Below are 19,626 nucleotides of genomic sequence, written 5' to 3' on the forward strand. Positions count from 1 at the left end.
TCACAGACTTTTCTGGGTTTGGCTGTACGTACCGTACTGCCATCTGTCGTACTTATGAGAACATGAAGTTTTGAGATGGCTTGCCAGCATGTTTTTGACCTACACAATATACTGCATTTGTAAAATACTATTGTTAAAATTGCGAAACAGCCTTGTTGTACCATTGTCAGCTCACGATTTCATATTCTGTAACATGATCTCAAAATGTGGGGGATTTTTTGAGTGATAAATCAGGTGTACTTGAAGAAACTTGTCTTGTTCTCCAGGGCCTCTCTATCTTAAAATCAAATGTGATAGTCTATTCAGTTGTGAGAGAATCTTCAAAAGTCTGCCTGAGTATAACTGAAATAGTGCCTTGTCTGAGATTTCAGATAATCTTAAAGTAGCAGTGGGGTAGGAATGGTCCCGTTCATTTTGCTGTGTGCCAACTCTAGTGCTAGAGTTCTGCTGCGTATGAGGCAAGACGGAAGCAATGGTACTGGGTCACTGGGTAACACTAATTCCCATAAGGTGCAGTCGAGACAAAATTAGAGTATCAGAAATTAAGAACTGAACTTGAAAGGTGTGGAAGGTAGGTACGTTGAGCACACTTTAAAAATATATGTAGTGGGGCTATAAATAGGGAACAGTTAACCTTTTTTTTTCCCCAGAAGATCAAAGGATTTAACTTTCAAAAGTTTGGCAATCATTTTAGCATGCAAGAGTAAGCAGCTACGGTCATACAGTATTTGTACACAGTCATTGTCTTTCTCTTGCTGCTATAGCTCCTATTAAAAGTGATAAATAATTTTAAATTGGATCTGACATTTGAAAAATAACTGAATTATAATTTGTTTCAGCAATAGTTTTACACATGGCTTATTAAAATAGTATCAGGTTTTTTATAAAACCAACAGCATCCTATTAATAGAACAAAGTTCCAAGTATGTTAATAGCTACCTTAAGAAAATTTTATTAAGATAGCCACAATAAAAAAGGAACTAAATTAGGTATTGAAGCCTCTCAGAGTGCTTTAAGGGGTGACTGAAGTTATTTCTGTACATCTAAGTCTTCCTCTGCCTATATGTTTTGCTGAATTAAACAGAGAAACTGCAGATGGCAGCGAAAATGGATAGGTCCAAGCTGCATAATGTACTCCAAGTGACAGATTCCAGTGCTTGAGTGGGACTGGATTTATTCTGATGTCATAGATAGAGGTCAATGATCAAATCCGAATGTATGCTTGAAATCCTCAATGCTTTTTCCAATGTTTGCTTTATTCTATACCCATTCTTGTAACTATTAATGTTTACTATGTGGTAAGGTATTCACCTAAAATACAAAAGGTACACATGGGTCTCAAGGAGGAGACTGATAAAAGAGGCTTAGGGAAATAATGGTGCTACTTTTTTTTTTTTTAAGAGATGACTCAAAGTCTAGATATCCTGCAGTTGACCCAGAAACCTAGAGACGTTTTTTGGCAGTGGACTGTGAGTTAAGTGCTATAGTTCCCTCTGGTTTCCGATGCCTTTTATTTTTTTGTCCTTGGAAATCACCTATCCGCTATAACCAAAAGCTAGCCAACTACTACTTCCACTTAGAAGCTATATCATGATTTTAAATCAGGGGAAGACATGGATGTTTGCTTTTATTGCCCTCTTATAATAACATTATGTGAAAGATGGCATTTGTTGCACAGTCTGTTCTTTCTCTGGTGATCACATTCCCGTGACTTGTAACATCCCTATCAGTCTTCATAAACTCTAAACATGAAGCCTTTTTTCAAGTCAAGCAGATTCAATTTTGTTGTAATTTAAAGCATTTTTCTGTTACCCTCTTGCTACTGTAAACAGACGCTTTTGTGAAACATTTGCATAGCTGGGATATGTTTCACTGCAACATACGGAACTACAGTACTAGAATTAAACGCACTCTAGTAGCAAGTAACAATGAGTACTTGGTAGGAAGGCTCTCCCTGCCTCATGTTTAATTGGTATGGTACTTGTCACAGTGTGCTGTTGCATAATTTATACATCCCTTCATTACTGCTTCTGTCACTTTATTACTCTTCTCTTCTTGTTGCAGAATTCTCACTTCATATATTGTGAGAGCTAGCATTGGATCCTGTAAACTTAAAATTGGACAACAGTAATCATAATCAATAGCTTATCTAAAATTTCAATTGACAAGCATGTAGCAAATCTTCTTTAGCAAGTATACATAGTATATCATCTATATGAGTAGCTTGTTTTCGATAAATGAACTACTCCCGTCATCCTCAGTACAATTCAGTTTAATCTATGCATTGTACAGATTAATGTCGCTGTCTTCCTTCAGGGCTCATTTTGCAGATAGAGAAAAGAAGCAGGGTAGATTTATATCAACATCATATTTGAGAAAAATCGCTGAAAGGATTGAAGGACTTTTCTCTGTATTTCAGTTGGAGTAGCCTGACCGAAGTAGAATAATAGCTTGGCTTCATAGACCAGCTGCTTTTCTGCAACATGTATGTGGTAGGAGGAAGAGCCTAGAGCAGGTTGCAGAGCTAGCAGTTGGCTCCTGCTGTGTTGCCTTTTCTTCTTCCCAAGAGTGGGAATAGTGGAGGGAGGGAACTGTCTGCTGCAAACCTGTTGCTCATCTAAAGATGTAATGTTTGAAGAAGGGAGGTGTGAACTTGAACATTTCAGAGTTCAGGCAACGTCATTCTTAGACACTGAATTCTTACTGTCAGTGTGAAAAATACTAATACGTTACAGCACTTATTTATAATTCCATTGGGTTAAGAGATAACGCAGCACAAAAGTTGCTGCCTATGGGCCAAACCAAATTTGGCTGCATTACTGTTCTTGTATACTGTCTGAAATACAATTATTTTACAGCTGGTGGGGAGTGTGTTGGATTATGACAGTTATATTTAAAATAATATTTGGGGGGAAGGCAAAGCCTTTTGAAAACTCTAAATCTTACTGTTTTAAAAAATAGCTGAATAAAAATTTCCAGTAAACTGAAATTGCATATGGGGTTACGTGAAAGTCAGTGGAATTTGGACCTTGCTTTTCCTCCAAAGGGAGGAGAGGAAGAGGATCAAAATTTTACATTGCATAACTGAATTTGTTATGAGCATGTTTCTGTTTTGGTTTACAGATCAACCGTGGATTTGGAATATTCCTTACACTAACGCCCCTGATACACATGGAAATATGTGGGTTCCATCGTGAATGTTTGCGGTATTCTGTGACGTTTCACTTACTGACACTGAGCCTACCACGCTACTTGCAAGACTGCTTATTTCTGTTTTTTAAGCTATAATGTCTGTTATAATGGCTAATTTGTAGTTGAAAGAAACATTAAAATGTTGATAATGGGGAGATTCGTGGAGAATCTGTAACCATATTACTATAAATGAACCTGAATTTTTAAATACCTTTTTATATGCTTTTTCCTTACTGTGGTTCCTAATATGCTTTTCAAGATTAAAACAAGTGTAGACTGTTCTGAGAGATTCTCTCTGCATTTGTAGCTGTAATGAATTTGAAATTACTGTTCTGCAAGACTGTCAGTTGGCCTTAGTAGCTGGAATAAAAGCTATTGTATGTAAAATTTAAATAAAAATAAAGTCAATCTTGTTTATATATCCTTTGTTCCATCTTCTTCTAAGTCTGTACATTTCACATTGGATTGAAACTTTGCTTCGCAATTATTACTTCTAATGCAAGCTCTAATATTTGCTAGTTTGGCTTCTTGCAGTATTTGGCTTCTTGTCAGTGATTTCCTAATCCTCTTTTTTTTCCCCCCTTGCAGACACCCAAGTACTGTCCAGAACACTAAATTGAAGTGGATGGGCTTGGGAGTAGTCTTAAATAGTGCTGTGGGATGCATGAACAACTGGTCCTGCAGCCTGGAAATCTTGTAGTGTATGGTACTTCATTCAGAATTCCCTCTGGATCCCAAATAATCTGACTGGGTAGCTGTTCCAGTGCCACCTCATTCATTTTGCAGTGTCATTCCCCATGATGGTTTGGAGTACACTGGGAGTGCGCTACTTCCTGATGTTCATCTAATGTCTATCCCTGTTTCATTCAAAAATTACCATAAAAAACATGTGTGTTTAGGAAATCCTCATGGCATCTGGCTAGCAAGGAGAAGTTTTCTTTCACTTTCCTACACCGCCACAGACCAATCCATAGAGAAACTCTATGAAGAAGTGCTGCTTTTCCATCTTTCATATCTTTTCCCTCTTGTTCTACCCTCTCAAGTTACATTCAAATTCTCTGGTGCAGTTACCAGACGGTCTTTCAAATCAAAAGGGTTATGGCTTTGAGTTATCATTGGGGAAATTATTGTACAGTCTCTTATTCAAAGGGTAAATGGAGCTAGATAGTGGAATAGCCTTGCCTATAACACAGAGGAATTTAACACTCACTCTTCACAGCAAATACCAGGGACTTCGGTATTTAGTTTTCTCATTTCTTAGCTCATGTTGCCAATTTAGAGGCCCAGTAATCATTATTATTGCTTTATCTGGTTTGAGAACTTTGCAAATAACGTGAGCCGAGTACAGGTCAGAGTGCTGCTGGGATGTCCACGGAACAGATAGGAAGATTGTGTTCTGCTTTCACCTTCCCTCGATTCTGTGGGCAGAATCTTTACTGTTTATGCTATATGCAGAAACTGTTTGATTCTGTTGCTGATGAGCCTGAAAAGACAGGGGTCAGCGAAGGTAACATGAAAATGGAGCGGTGTGCTCTAAAAACTGAGATAACAACTTCATAGCCATTGTTATACTTTCTTTTTAACAGAGTATTATCATTTTAATTATTTTCATTCTGTGAGAATTAGAGAAGTTCTAAGTAGGAAGATGTCTTCATATGAGGAAAGCTTTAAGAGTTCTAGAAGGTCAGCTAACATGGACATTTATCCTTAATTTGTGAAGAATGTGATTTATTAATGTTACATATATGAGTATTTCTATTTTTGTGATAGAGTAGTTTGGCCAGCTCTGAGGCATTCCTGGTTAAATTCCAGCTAGAATTTTTCGGTTTCCAGGAACTTGGCATGATTTAACTGCAGCTCTCCAGGGCTCAGATTAATGCAGTGTCAGAAGATCCTTCCAAAGTCCGTCGGTGGGAACGAATAAACCAAGTGATCAGTTCTGCTAGGAAAACTCAGGAAATCTTTCCAACGCAGAGCTGTGACCCAAAGCAACTTGGACTGTGGTGTAAGCATGGAAGTGAGGCACTGCTGGGTGGCAGAGGTGGAGGAAAGAGTGAAGGCTGGGGATTTGGTTTGCTGGACAGTGTGTGGTGTGAGGCGAACTAATGGTTCAAATAAAGGTTGAGTTTGGTTGAAACAGATATGCATGTAGTTTTGTTTTAACTGTTTAAACAACGCTCTTCCAGAACAGCAAGGAAAACTTGTTTTGAAGAAACTGTCCAAAGTCAACTAAAGATCCAGGGTGGCAACAGTCTTTTGCAGTCAGTCCTATGCAACCCAAACACAGCTGGGCTTCGTGACATAGTGGAGCTGGACAGAAGGCTCTTGACAAAACCTTTGGCCAGAAAATGCTGTCTAGTAAGTTTCTAGATGTGCAGCCTCTCAGATGCCAGGACAGACTTAGGAACACTTCTTAACTGTCTGAATAAAATTTTAATGCTTTTCTTGTGCAGAATATTTTGAAATTCCATTTTTCATACCACCCTAATAATTTTTTGTTTCATGTCAGGGCCCTAACTTTTGGAAAGTGGAACTATGAATAAAGAGAAGGAGAAAACAGACAAATTAGTCCAACCCACAGCAGAATGTCTGACATATGTAACTGGGTTTGACTCTGGGTTCTTTGGTTAAAGTGATATTTAGGTCTGAGACCCATGTGCTTCTCCTTTATTTTTAAAATGTAGTTCGAATTTAAAAAAAAAAAAAAGGAAAAAAAAGAAAAAAGGCAATACCATCTGTAGAAGTAATTGTTATTCAGCACAACATCTTTTTAACTCAATAAATTGCTGATTAATTTCTCTTGCTACTGCTGAGAATGAATCTCTTCTGGTGCCCCTTCAAAATTAAGTACTTTTCATTACAACAACAGTGTGAGAATTTATTGTTAATGCATTTCAATACGTGCTGGTGCAAACAATGTGCATACATTTCTGCAGTGCTGCTAATGAGGTTGTAAAGAAGGATGTAGTGCATTTTTCTGTGCCCTAATGGCTAAAAGAATTTGATCAAACCCTAGCCAATTTTAATGGCTAATGCAATTGGTTATGTTTTTTGTAAAAGCTCAGCTGACTCCTAACCCCTAGCTGTACAAGGTCCCATACTGGTGTTATAAACCATCCATCAGAGAGGTCACAGCATGGAAGAGAAGCAAACTCTGCAGAGCTGCCATACACCCTGCAGAAGGAGAGATCAAGGTTGATGACTGGAAATTTGGTTTCACAATGGCACTTCAATATTGGACTGCATCGCTGTAGCCGTTAACATAATGGGATAATAGCAGTTTACTCCTGGGACAAGGAAGGAAACCTAGTTGTTGCTTGGGATTCTGAAAAGGTTAAATCTTCTGTCAGGGGCAGCACAACATTGTGTAGTTTCTTATTGGAGTCACATAGTAAAGCAATGATCTAATTTTGGTTTGTTCAAGATGGTGATACAGTGATCTATCTGGAGTCTTTTCACTGCACTTGAGATTAAATCCAGCATCACAGAAGGTAAAAAGCCGTAAAAGGTGCCATGCATTCGGTTCCATGCTAGGTGTGCAAACATGCAACAATATGATAGCTGTCTTGTTTGGCGGCTTTCCTAAATGCATCAGTGTGCTTTTTTCAGTAATTACTGATATGTTAATTCCTCGTGCTTTCTTCTGCTAAGGCTTTCTATGGTTTCGATATTCCAGCCTGTCTTCCAGCAAACAAATATGAACACAGTAACAGAAATAACTGCACAAAAAATTCTAGGCAAATGAAAATTAATAAAGAGAGATGTGATACCAAGAACTGAACATTGAAATCAGTAAATTAATGTAATATATAGATATTGACTGTGACATGCTCTGGCTACCCAATGTGCGTATTTGAAAAAGTAGAATGGAGATGTAATGTTCTTCATAATGCCACATGCTACCTAATCCTACAGATCTTTCTACTGACATCAGTAAAGTTGCTGACATTTTACAGCTGTGGAATTAATCACAGTGACCCAGGATGTCAGAATTTTAGCTGAACGCTGACAGTAATCACACCATTCCCTCTCTCTTACCTCTGAGTTTCTTTTAATCTGAGCAACTGTAACTGGCATCCTGAAGGGCAAAAGAAAGAAACATAGCAAAAAGTACTGGAGGCTGAAAGGAGCTGTGTAAGTTCAGAGAAATAAGTTCCTATGTTAATCTACAGTCTTTATATCCTTGGCTTTTTTTCTTTTTGTAATATACTAGCTTTTCTGCTTCTCCATTTATCAAAATTTTATCTCCACTCGAACTAATTCCCAGTTACTCATTTCTAAATGTTGCCGCAGTGCTTTCAAGGTATTGTGACCCTGTTGTATTAATCAGAGTAAAAAGTTCATCCTTTAGCTGAAAGTATTTTCCATTGCTTAGAATGGAGGAATGCCAGGGGGTCCTGGATTCTTTTACTAACTCTTTTTCTGAGTCCGTTCCGACTTCACACAAGTTGATTCGTGTGTCTCCGTTTCTCCCTTAACATGCGAATCACTACTGTACACAGTCCTAGTATCAATAAGCATGAACAAACAAAAAACTTTGCTCTGAATTGTGGTTGTTTGTTATGCAGTTTGGAAAACTGCGCTATCAACCTGATGGTGTTTTTTCGTACCTGTTGAAATGCTGGAAGATAAACAGCATGCAAATGCAAAGTGGCTTCCGAAAGTGGAAGTTGTTCTTGAGGACAGCTCTTGAGGAGTCACTTGTAAGGACTTTTAAGCCCTGTCTATCTCTGCCTCACTTTCCCAATTGTAAAATTTAATTTGCAAATATCTTCAAATAAAAATACCCCGATAGGTTATTCTCTAAGTATAAATGAAATATTGTCTTCCCCAGGAAGACTGAAATATGATTATCTTTATCAGCCACACTTTAGAAACTGATGTGAAAGAGATGGAAAAAGTTTTCACATTTCTCATTCCTGAAAATCTCTTTCATACAGTCAGGTTCAGTCGTCTTTACTGCTAAGCGTCTTCTGCTTTGTGAGGGATAAGTACACTACATAAAGGCAAGAAGCCACATTCCGGCTGAATATGAGCCAGCAGCGTGCCCAGGTGGCCAAGAAGGCCAATGGCATCGTGGCTTGTATCAGAAATAGCGTGGCCAGCAGGACTAGGGAAGTGATCGTGCCCCCCTGTACTCAGCACTGGTGAGGCCGCACCTCGAATACTGTGTTCAGTTTGTTCAGCAATGTCTCACTACAAGAGAGACATTGAGGTGCTGGAGCGTGTCCAGAGAAGGGCAACGAAGCTGGTGAAGGGTCTAGAGCAGAAGTCTGATGAGGAACGGCTGAGGGAACTGGGGTTGTTTAGCCTGGAGAAAAGGAGGCTGAGGGGAGACCTTATCGGTCTCTACAACTACCTGAAAGGAGGCTGTAGAGAGGTGGGGGTCGGTCTCTTCTCCCAAGTAACAAGCCATGGAACAAGAGGAAATGGCCTCAAGTTGCGCCAGGGGAGGTTTAGATTGGGTATCAGGAAAAATTTCTTCACCGAAAGGGTTATCAAGCATTGGAACAGGCTGCCCAGGGAAGTGGTTGAGTCACCATCCCTGGAGGTATTTAAAAGACGTTTGGATATGGTGCTTAGGGACATGGTTTAGTGGTGGACTTGGCAGTGTTAGGTTAACGGTTGGACTTGATGATCTTAAGGGTCTTTTCCAACCTAAACGGTTCTACGATTCTATGACTCATTCAGTAGGACTCCCACAGAAATGCAATCTCTTTGAAACTCTTAGCAAAGCAACAGGGATGTTGAAAAGTTTAGCCTACTCTAGATGCCCCAAGTGTCACATGTTCATGAAGTTTTGGGATTTTTTTTTTCAAATTAGTTTGTTAACATCAAGGTTATTAAGTTCCAGAAGAAGTTTTGTTCAGCGTCAAAGGTAATAGAAGGCTGGTTTCCTTGCCCCTCTAGCAAGATGTTTCATTATGTATAAATTTGCTCAGGAGTAAATTGCAGCTCTCCCACAGCTTCTCCAAAGATAAGCAGTGCATTTTAGTTAAGTGTATCAGCTTATCACTTCCAAAGAGATGTTTAATTAGAAAGTATTGACACTGTCAATGAGAGAAAGTAACTAAATCTCTGCGTGAGTCTTCCCAGTAATTTGCTGATGCATTAATAATAGCTCTGTTCTGACCGGGCATTTGTTGGTAATCATTACTAGGGTACTCAATGACTGTAGCTTTCTTAATTACAGGGTTATCATTTAACATTATCACAGAACTAGTAAACACATTGGGTTTTTTTCTATTATTTACAATTGTGCTAAGGCTCACCACCACCAATCTTTTTTGTCAGTAAATACCTGCACACATAGACACTAGGGAGCTGTGTGCTTGTGGTGCTGAGGGGTAGGGCAAACGTAGCAGGTTTCCTGATAATGATGCCACAGACGACTGTACTGAGGTTAATGGCAATGCATTCAGTGTTCGGGCTCACAAGATGTTAACTTTGATTTGGGGTTAATTTAAATGTCAGCAACATGTTTAACCTTTTTTTTTTTACCTGAAACTAAGATAACTTTTTTTTCCTTTATGCCAGTGAACACACTGCATTTCTTTTTTCAACCTTGCTTAAATTCTCTGAGTGGGTGACTGCATCATTACACTGTTCGTGCTTTCCACACACGCAAGTTTTTCCAGCTGTCTACCAAGAGCAATGGGAATAGTGACCTTTTTTACAAGAAAGTATTCTTTAGAACAAGTACCTTAATTAAAACAGGGGAGGTAAAGGAAGAAAAGGAGCTTAAAACAATAAAAGGTGCCACACCTGTGATATTTGTCAGACATCTTCTTATTTTCTACTTCAGGATTACAGTCGATATCGACTCACACTTCCTGTATTCCTTAATAGGGAGCATGTCCTTAAAAAGCCGCTTTCTCAAGAGATTAAATCACTGCATGTCCTTTATAGTGTTTTAGTTTGGTGAAGATCGCATTTGACAAATTAAGGGAACTTGCAATTTTTGATGGCCAGTGACAGTAGTATACTTCATTGTCTTTCAAAACCATGTCAGATGTTCTTACCTGCATTAATGTAATGGTCTCTCTATGCCCACAACCAACACAAAAATAACTATTTCTCACTAACAAAATAATAGGTAAATAATAGGAGGAACAATATCTTTGAATAATTTTCCTTGGATAATTCTTTGGATAATGTGATTGTTCTTCACGTTCCTTTGGGCAATCACATTGATGTCATGGTTGCAAGCAGTTAAAGGCTCCTCTTCCCACTGTGCTAATCCAAGCCACCCAAGAGCAACTCGGATGGATGGAGACTGCAGTGCGGACTAAGGGTGCTCAGTCAGTTCTGCTGCTTCTGCTGGCTGGGAGAGTGTGGATTTAGATCCATCTTCTTTCTGGCTGGCAAAGACTGGCAAAGCAGGGAAATACAGGTTTCTTTTTTCCTGTAATAGGAGCTACCAATAATTTTAAAGATACACCAGCATTTTTTATGGAAGCATGTGGTTACCTTTAGCACTTGGCACAAAGTCTGGTTAGTTTGACTGGCATCTCGCCTTCCTCTTTTTTTGGCTGTTTAATGTCTTCCAGCGTTGCTGCTAATTTTAATTGCCATATGTCAGTCTATGCTGAAGACTAATGAAGAGGGAATAAAATCCTGCAACATGATGCGTTATGTATCACCTATAAATAACAACAAATAGGAAAAAACAAAGAGGAAGCATGAGTCCCATTCATCCTCGGCTGTTGGTTTACTGTGCAACGTGGGAAAAGGCTTCTCTCTGTGCCGTGCAGATTTGTTGCCATGCAGTTGGTGATCCTCTCTTGAACACCAGCACAGAATTGCCCACAGTCCACCCCCAGCAGTCAGACCAATAGCCAAGATGCAAACGCACCTCAGGCTGTGGACCATCGACGGCTCTCACACTAAGAATACGGTTATCTACCGTTAAGGGAGGTTTGTGATTACTAAGATCTTACCGTTAGTTCCCATTGGATTTTAATTGCAACATAATTAGTAGAAAATTGGGGAGGGGGGAAGTAAATGTTATAGTAATACCTCGTTAACCTGTTTTCTATAATAAAACATATGTGGGTTGTCTTTCACTGGAAAGAAAGAGTGTTTATATACAAATATGTTTTACAGACCTGAATTCTAGCCCCCAATCATTTTAAAGTAGAATTAGCACTGTAGTAATTGCCAGATATTGCTGAGTTTAGCTTTTGCTTTTTATAGTAACAATGATTTTTCCAGAAGGTTTGGATCGAGAGCTCTTTGACCCTGAAAATAACACATTTTTGAGCCACATTACAGCTGGAGAGGTGCTTCTGTCTTCCACACACAATTTCACTTCGCCCAGTGTTGGAGGATGGAGAGGTAGCAACTTGTCGAGAAGGCAATCAGTACCCAGACCTGTAGAGAAAGAGGTGCCCTCTTTTGGCAAAAGGGAGTAATTTTTCTTGCTTCGATAGTAGGGGCACATCATCAACTGTGGATTTTTGCTCCTGGTCTCTGTCAGAGGCCCCGTTACCCGGGCGGCACACCGCCCCTCAGCCCCACGGCCCCGGGCCTGGGCCGAGTACGGGGCGCCCCGGACGGCAGCCCCCAGCGGGCGGGAAGGCCGCGGGTGCTGGGGGGCAGCCCCCCGCCCCTCTGAGGGGTGGAGGCTGCGGGCAGCCGCCCTCCGGCGGCCCGCCCTGCCAGGTGCCGGCCCGCCCCGCCCTGCCCGGAGCACCGGGGAGATCCTCGGGGGCGGCGGCCGCGCCTCGGCTGAGGGGAGCTTCCCTCAGGGGCGCGGCGCGGCGCGGCCCGGCCCGCGGCGGCTCCCCCGTGGCCATGGCGCGGGCGGCCCGGGGCCGGGGCAGCCGCCCCCCGCGGACCGGGGCGGAGGTGCCCCGCGGCGGCGGGGCGAGCTGCCGCCGGTCCCGCCTCGCCCCCAGGCAGGAGGCGCCTGGCGGTGCCTGTCCCTGCGCCCCGCTCCGACATGCTCGGGGCGGGGGAAGGAAGAGGATATGAAACCGGCGGAGACGGGAGCCCGGCGCGGTGCGCGGCGGCGCTGAGGGGCTCTGCGCGACGGGACGGGACGGACCGGGCCGGGCCGGGCGGTTCCCTCGCCCGCAGGGTACGCCGCAGCCTGAAGCCCGTCCGCCGCGGGGCCGTGCCGGGCGCGGCGGGGCAGCGCCCTGCCCCCGGGGCGGAGGTGCCGGCCGGCTCCCGGGAGCGCCGCTCGCCGCCGCCGGGCTCCGCGGCACCCCGAGCTCTGCGGCCGCGGCCCGGCGCACGCCTGGCGGGCGGCGCCGTGATGCCCGGCGGCGGCGGCGGCGGCGGCAGCGGCGGCGGGAGGGCCCCGACGTAGCGTGGCGGCGCGGCAGCCCGGTCCCGCGGGGCGGAGGATGGCGTGTCGCGGCGGCTGCTGCTCCAGCGCGGGTCGCCTGAACGCGGACAACGCGCGGTTCCTCCTGCTGGCGGTGCTGATCGTGCTGTACATGCTGTGCGGCGCCGCCGTCTTCTCGGCCATCGAGCTGCCCACGGAGCGGGAGGCCAAGGAGCGCTGGGAGGAGCGGCTGGAGAACTTCACCCGGCGCCACAACCTCAGCCGCGCCGACCTCCGGCGCTTCCTCCGGGAGTACGAGGAGGCCAGCGTGGCTGGCATCCGCGTCGATGACATCCGGCCCCGATGGGATTTCACCGGTGCTTTCTACTTCGTGGGCACCGTCGTTTCCACTATCGGTGAGCGGCGGGACCCGCCGGCGGCCGCGGAGGGACGGGCGGGGACCGGGGCGGCGGGGCGAGGGCGAGGGCGGCCGGGGGTGCGCAGCCCCCTCTCTCCTCCCCAGCTCCCCGGGCGTACAGCGGGTTCGTGCCGCTGCCGGGCATGGTCCTGTCTCCTCGCCGCTCCTTTTTTTCCCTCCTCCGGTCACAGAGGCGCTGCCGCGGGAAGCGCTCTCCCGTTAAGCGCCGCGGGTGCGTTCGGCAGCCCGGCTGGCCGCTCGCTCTCCGGGCGCTGCGCTCGGGGCGGGAGGGCAGCGGCTGCCGGACTTTTCCCCGGGAGTTTCGCTTGCCTGCGCGGAGGCACCTGGCCTCGGCATGCGGCGGCAGACTTTGTGAGCGACCGGTCGCACCCAAAGCCGAAAGCTTGAAACAAACGCGGTATGTCTTTAAATTCTGGGAAACCTTATTATAGCAAATGTTAGCTCGGGAGATAGGTGGCTTCATAGGCTGCAAGCTCAGAAGGGACCGTTCCGAAGATGGTTAAGCTGGTCTTAACAAGAACCATAAAACAGATTTTGTAGTGTCCAGCTGCGAAGTGTACAACTTGGAAAGGTTGGGTTTCACACCATTCGGCTTTTTGCTCTTCTGAGGCAGAACCAACAAGTCGGTGGGCACTGCTTATTTCGTTTGTGAATAAACCCAAGTTTATTCAGGTTGGAGGAGCCTTCGGGGGAAGGTGATGTTGAACAGAAATTCCGAGGGGGCTGGCGAGAGTACATTAAGGTGAAAAAGGACAGCACCAGGAACTGACATAAGCACCCCGGCGAGCCCATGGGTGTCAACAGAAGGGCCTCGTTCAGGCGGCTGCGGACAGCTAAAAGCCCCGGAGAAACAGAGCTTGCTTTAGTTAAAGACAGGCAATCCTGTGTGCATTTACCACCGTGACAAATGGGGTCACTAAATCTTAGTAATGGTATCTCCAATTTGCATCAGTCTCCCTCCACGGTGAAACGCACACTGAGGAATGATTGTTTAATTAGCAACAGCAATTCTTCAGGAAATCTCCATTAACACTTGTTCCCGAAGAGGACTTTTGAGATGCCTCGCTTTATGTGGGACATGTGAGAGTTTGTGCTGTCCTGCAGTTTGTAGAATACCTGATGCTTTCCAGTGGTTCTGCTCAACTTCTCCCTAATACTGACTTTCTAGGTCTGGAGTTAATTTTGTTTTGAAAGATGTCATCAGGCTGGTTTTATATAGCTGGCATCAACATTTGGGTGTTTTGTGTCCTTAGACCTTAAGTCTGTAAGACCCAAGAACTATGCTTAAATGTTCTGCTGAACTGGCAATTTAACGTAACTTACAACATTGCCAAGCCCATTTTTGCAAACTGCTGTAGTTTGTTTGCCATTGTAACATCTCCCTTAAGGTGTGCTTCTTCGAAGATCAAAATACAGTGTTGATGCTAACCTTTGCTACAGGCATAAAATCGTAGTAGAGAGAGCTGGGACCAGATCTCCAAAGTCCACCTGGTCCATCTCTGTTCCTAGAGGAGGTCAACTACATGCAACTTTTTTTTTCCTGATAGATGTTTGTCCAAGCTGCCATTTTGAACCCGAACTGTTGGAGATCCCACAACTTCCACAAGAAATCCAGCCTTGTGCATCGTTATCACCACCAGAAAAGAAGGTTTTCCTGATGTCTATCTTACTGCAGTTCAGTGACTTGCATTATTTTTGTCTTACCATCCTTCATATCCAGAGAATGGCGTCTTAGGTATTCAAAGACCATTGCCATGTGTCCCTTCAGTCTTCTCTCAATTCAATGTTGTAACTCCCCTTTGCAGTGATACAGTTACTTCTCACATGTATTAACTGATGCCAGTAGTTCTTAACATTAATATATATCTTATATAATTGAGATTATTAAGGAGAGAAGGCTATCTGTGGTCTTTTTAACTGTAGCTGCCTGCAAACACAAGCATCCACTTATCCACTCACACTTTCTGGTAATTTCTCTGGCTTGCCAATTTCTGTTGCCCAGAATTTAGAGCTCCATCAATGTTTCTGCAAAAAATGTCCTCAAGAACCCTTTTTCCTTCAGATTGTGTATGGTCTGTAGACTTTGGTGATTTACATCCTGCCCCTTCTTTTGACCTGGTGTTGCTCTTTCTCAGTCTTATCAATGGTGTCACTTTCTCAGTGTATTTTATCAATTGTATCATTCTTCCTTAATCCCATCAGTGACATTGCACACTCTCAATCGTATCAGTGGCATCCCTCTTTCTTAATCTTCTCAGTAGCATTGCTGCTTTGTGAGACTGATTGTGCGTTTCAGCTCTTTATCTTAGCTTGTGCTGCGGGCTGGTCTCTCCAGACATTCACAAGACTGTTGTGCTTCAGCCAGATTCCCTCAGCTGTGCCACGCAGGAGTGTTCTCCTGCAGGCTCTGCAACCACACACTCATTTTTATCAACCATATTGGGGCCCTAAGAATAGATTTTGTTTTACACACCTCAAGTCAATATTTTTGTTCTCTTCTCAGCACTTTCCAAATGGTCCGCATCTTCTTTCATGCCTCAGTACGGTGCCCCAAAATTAATGTATTACTCCAGCTGCAACCTTGCTAGTTCCAAGGAAAGTGGAAGAATTGTCTCATGTGTTTTTCAGTCTGTACTTCTGGTGGCTATATACATTTCTACAGCTAAATAAAATTTGGTGCCTTCAGTTAAAAGCACTTTTTCAGGAATAGGTGCTTTTATGGCATATTCCTAGTATGAGCTAACTTTCTACACTCAGTACTATGTGCTGGTATAGAAGCTTTTGATTTAGCAGGTAAATTGTTGTAAAAGCAGTCATCTCTTATTTCTTTTGTAAACTTTATATTATTTTTTTTCTCTTTTGCATAGTGGAAATATTTTGCTACTCCACCAGCGTAAATTTATTTCTTCTGCAGTAAATAAGGTGAACCTAGCCACTTTGATATACTGCTAAAGCACCACTCAAACATTACCTGTAGCATCGTCTGCTTCCTGTACTTTAGCTAGAAAGAAATACCATCATGTATTTTTGGCTTTCAGAGGAAAGAAGAGAGTAAGGGAATTATCCTAAGGGAATAATACTGTCTTTTTAATTAAGATTCACATAAAATGTTTGTCACATAGCTATCGGAGCATGATATCAGTGCATTGAGTCAAGGGGTCAAAACTAAATATAACCAGCCTATTTTCATTTGTCAAGAAAACACAAAGCTAAACAGAGCTGAACTAGTAAAAAATAATTTGTCTTTTCTCAGTTTAGTAATTCAGAGTTTGTTCCATACAAGGATTTTTTCCTATCAGTGCTCAGCCTGTAACTCCTAATTTTGATGTGTCTTTTGCTTAGTGTGATCCAGCACTAAGGTGACCTATACGGTAACTGGAAACATTAGAAATGTAAGAAGGTAACCACAAATACCTGCCCAACTGGGAGACTACCTAGACTACCCAGGAGGTGATCCCAAGGAAGAAGATGGGGTCGAAGCCTCTCCATCCCGTGAAGGCCGGTGCCTAACTCTAACCCGCAGGGAGGAGCCCACACGTGTGCAGTGGGCTCCTCCATAAGCCCACTTAATTTTCCGATCAGCCTTTTGTCACGTAATGTAATGTTCCTTTTGCCTAGAAATCGGGTGGCAGTAGTACTGTCTCAGGGTGTGAGAGTTCAAAGCAACTTCTTTCTCAGCAAGGACTTGAAGCAACATCCCTGTGTCTCAGCAGAGTGCCCTGACCACCGATCTGGGGAACAATTTTAAGCCAGGACTCTCAGTGTTTTCTGTTGAAACTCTTCCACTTTGCATAGACTAATAAAATATTCTGCAGACCAGAAAGTAAAACAAGATCTAAGTCCCAATTTGCATTTCAGTGAATGTTTATGTGGTTTATGTAGGGGGGTACAGCATTTGGTAGGCTCCGGGTGTTCAGCAGCATGAGACTGTAAGGTCGCAATCATCAGCAGGCACTCTGATATCTGAGGACCTCTGTGGTACCTTGGGACAGTAGTGCCTCCAAGATGTAGGAAGCTGCTGCCCAGGTGTTTGAAGATCTATGCATTGGATCACTGCTTATCTTTCGTGACAGACACCTGGGCACCCTCAATTCCACTGGAAATAGGTGGACGCTACTACCCTTGAGCAATACTCCTCTGCTCTTTGCAACCATGGGAAAAAACTGTTACTGACTTCAGTTGCATCAAATGAAGAATTTATCAATGCATCAAGACACCCTTATCTCATGTACAGCTGATTTTCTTTGAATATCTTAAGAAAATTGAAAGGACTTTGTTTCCTTTTTCTTTTTTGAAAAAATACCTATACCCACCCCAGCTCATATTATGATCTTGATTAAAAGCTGTTTATTTTAACTGTAAATGGTATAAAATGTATCTTGTCATAAAGGCATAGCCTGAAGCAACTCCTCAAACTGATGTCTGATATGGATGCCCTTTTCACAGGCTGGTGGAGGTTGGAGGGGTCCTCTGGAGATCGTCTAGTCCAACCCCCGCACTCCATGCAGGGTCAGCTGCAGCAGGCTGCTCAGGGCCACGTACTGTCGGGTTTGGATATCTCCATGGATGGAGACTCCATAGCTCTCAGGGTAACCTCTGCCAGTGTTTGAACCACCCTCACAGTAAAAGAGGTTTTTTTCTCCTGTTCGAATGGAATTTCCTGTATTTCAAGTTGTGCCCATTGCCTCTTGTCTTTTCTGCGTGAACTGTTTATAAGCAGTGAGGCAAAGAGGAAATTATATCATCTTCACAAAATGAGGTACATTTTCGGGAGAAATTGACAAAATTTGCATCCTTCCTCTCTGCAAGAAGCTGCAGCATATTGGGCTGGAGGTGTAAAGTCTTGGTGCAAGGTGAGAAAAGAGATTTGTCCACTGATGCATTACCTGAGGCCCAAGAGAAGTACAATTTCCTGTAGTGAAGGGTGAGATTTTTACTGTAGAGAGTGACGAGCAACCACACAGCGTATTGTACAGAAGGGGTAGAAGAATTCACAGCATCTTCTTTAAGCAGCCTCGAGGGGGCTGCTGATGGGAGCGTTGTTTACGAATGGGGAAATCTGCACGGCGTGAGACAGCCGCACTGCCCACCTTACAGCAGTCTGTCATGGAGTGAAGGAGGGAGTGCTGATCAATGTCAGAGAAAGTGCTGGTTTCCTCATTTTCACCTGTGTAAATGCAGTACCTACTACTGAGTGGAGTTACAGCTGTGCAAAAAAAAAAGTGTGTGTCTGGGATAATGCCCAGCAAACCACCAAGGTCATTAAAACCAGAGAGCTGGGCTACTGCTTGTAGGATTCAGATCACCCTGTCTTTACCGTACATAGAGTGAACAAAGGGTGGCAACTGCACCGAATGCTCCACCTGGGGCCATAGGGCCAAGCTTACTCCTGGTGTCACAGAGACCAAAGGATGCACCATTACCTAACCGTACCATGCCTGAAGTTTTTGAACTTGTACAGCACAAGGTATGTTGTTCTCATAGGTAACATTTTTCTTCTTTAAATATTGTTTATGCTGCAAGCAGCCCTAATAATTCAAAATGACCTGAGCCACTGAGCCATAACCAGGGCTCCCTCCGTAAACCCAGGTGGGACAATGAGATAAACTCACAGGAGCTAGCGTTTTGTTTTTCATAGATTCATTCAGTTTCTGGATTTTTCTAAACATAGATTCTGGTCTTCTCTTTCCTCTTGGTGAGCCGACACTTCAAGAAAGTTGTACATATGCAGCAAGTGTGTCCTACTATTTAGAGGAAAGCAGTGCAAGTCAGTGCTTTTAGTTATGCTCCTAGCTGTGCCCTTCATTCATTAACAAAGTGTAAGTGTCATTTCTCTGCTTCACTTTTTCCAGCCCAACAGTGAGAATAAAACTATTCTTTGACTCAGAGAGGCTAAGCTCATTTTTATGCCCATAAAGTGTATTGTTGTTCTTGTCCCTGAACGTCAGTTGCCTAATCGTGAGCTTCAGAAGACACCATCAGACTCTGAATCCTGTCCCGAATGCAATCCCCTATACATTTTCTTTCAAAGAGATCCCTCTTTTCCTTAAAAACAGTGGCATGCAGCTGTTGAATAAAAGCATAGTGATTAAAGTTCTGCCACAAGAAGGGGAGTTTGGGTTTTGGTTTCCTGCTTTGATCACAGCTCTCACATTCTGGCTGTTCTTGATGAATGCTACATTTAGTGGAGGGTGATAAGTACATAATTTTCAGTTTTATGGACCCTTTACCGATTCCAAGATGCTTTTCACCAAGGCTGCTCTCAGTGATGGAGACATTCCTATGAAGAACTCCTTGTTCAGCATGGGGGCTGTTTCAGATACCCTTCTGAGGTGTCTACCTTCTCCCTGATATGATGTACAGAACAAAAGCATGCAAGGACTAGATTACATTCCTGGAGCCACTAAGCCTCTGAGTCCTTTCCTGGATATAAACTACTTTTTGTCATCTTGCCATACTCATCGGCAGAAGCGCAAAGATTGCACCAGGCTGTTCAGATTCTCTTTCAGATAAACAATTAGAAATAAAACATTTAGTTCCAACAAACTCTGTTGAAGGTAACATATTGATGGTTTCCCTGCTTTCTTCTATTGTAGAGCAGCCAGAAGAATAGGGATACCCCAAATATCAATGCAGATCATGACTGCTTGACTTAGTGTGACACCCCCTCTCTCTTTCCCTTTGAATCTACCACATCCTGCAGTGTCTGACTTGACAAGCA

At 43.5% G+C, this 19,626-nt stretch overlaps 2 protein-coding genes across 2 annotated transcripts in view; both read left to right on the top strand.

Annotated features, from left to right (window-relative positions):
- The window catches only part of TDP1 (tyrosyl-DNA phosphodiesterase 1), a 52,757-nt gene extending 49,152 nt beyond the window's left edge, over positions 1 to 3,605 (top strand). The window contains exon 16 of the mRNA XM_072865473.1: positions 3,124 to 3,605. Within this exon, the coding sequence (XP_072721574.1) occupies positions 3,124 to 3,197 (74 nt within the window). The 3' untranslated portion in view covers positions 3,198 to 3,605. The remainder of the gene's footprint in view (positions 1 to 3,123) is intronic.
- An 8,898-nt stretch (positions 3,606 to 12,503) lies between these two features.
- The window catches only part of KCNK13 (potassium two pore domain channel subfamily K member 13), a 70,118-nt gene continuing 62,995 nt past the window's right edge, over positions 12,504 to 19,626 (top strand). The window contains exon 1 of the mRNA XM_072865270.1: positions 12,504 to 12,882. Within this exon, the coding sequence (XP_072721371.1) occupies positions 12,546 to 12,882 (337 nt within the window). The 5' untranslated portion in view covers positions 12,504 to 12,545. The remainder of the gene's footprint in view (positions 12,883 to 19,626) is intronic.

This window comes from Ciconia boyciana, chromosome 6 (genome assembly GCF_034638445.1).
Source record: "Ciconia boyciana chromosome 6, ASM3463844v1, whole genome shotgun sequence".
Classification (NCBI taxonomy): domain Eukaryota; kingdom Metazoa; phylum Chordata; class Aves; order Ciconiiformes; family Ciconiidae; genus Ciconia; species Ciconia boyciana.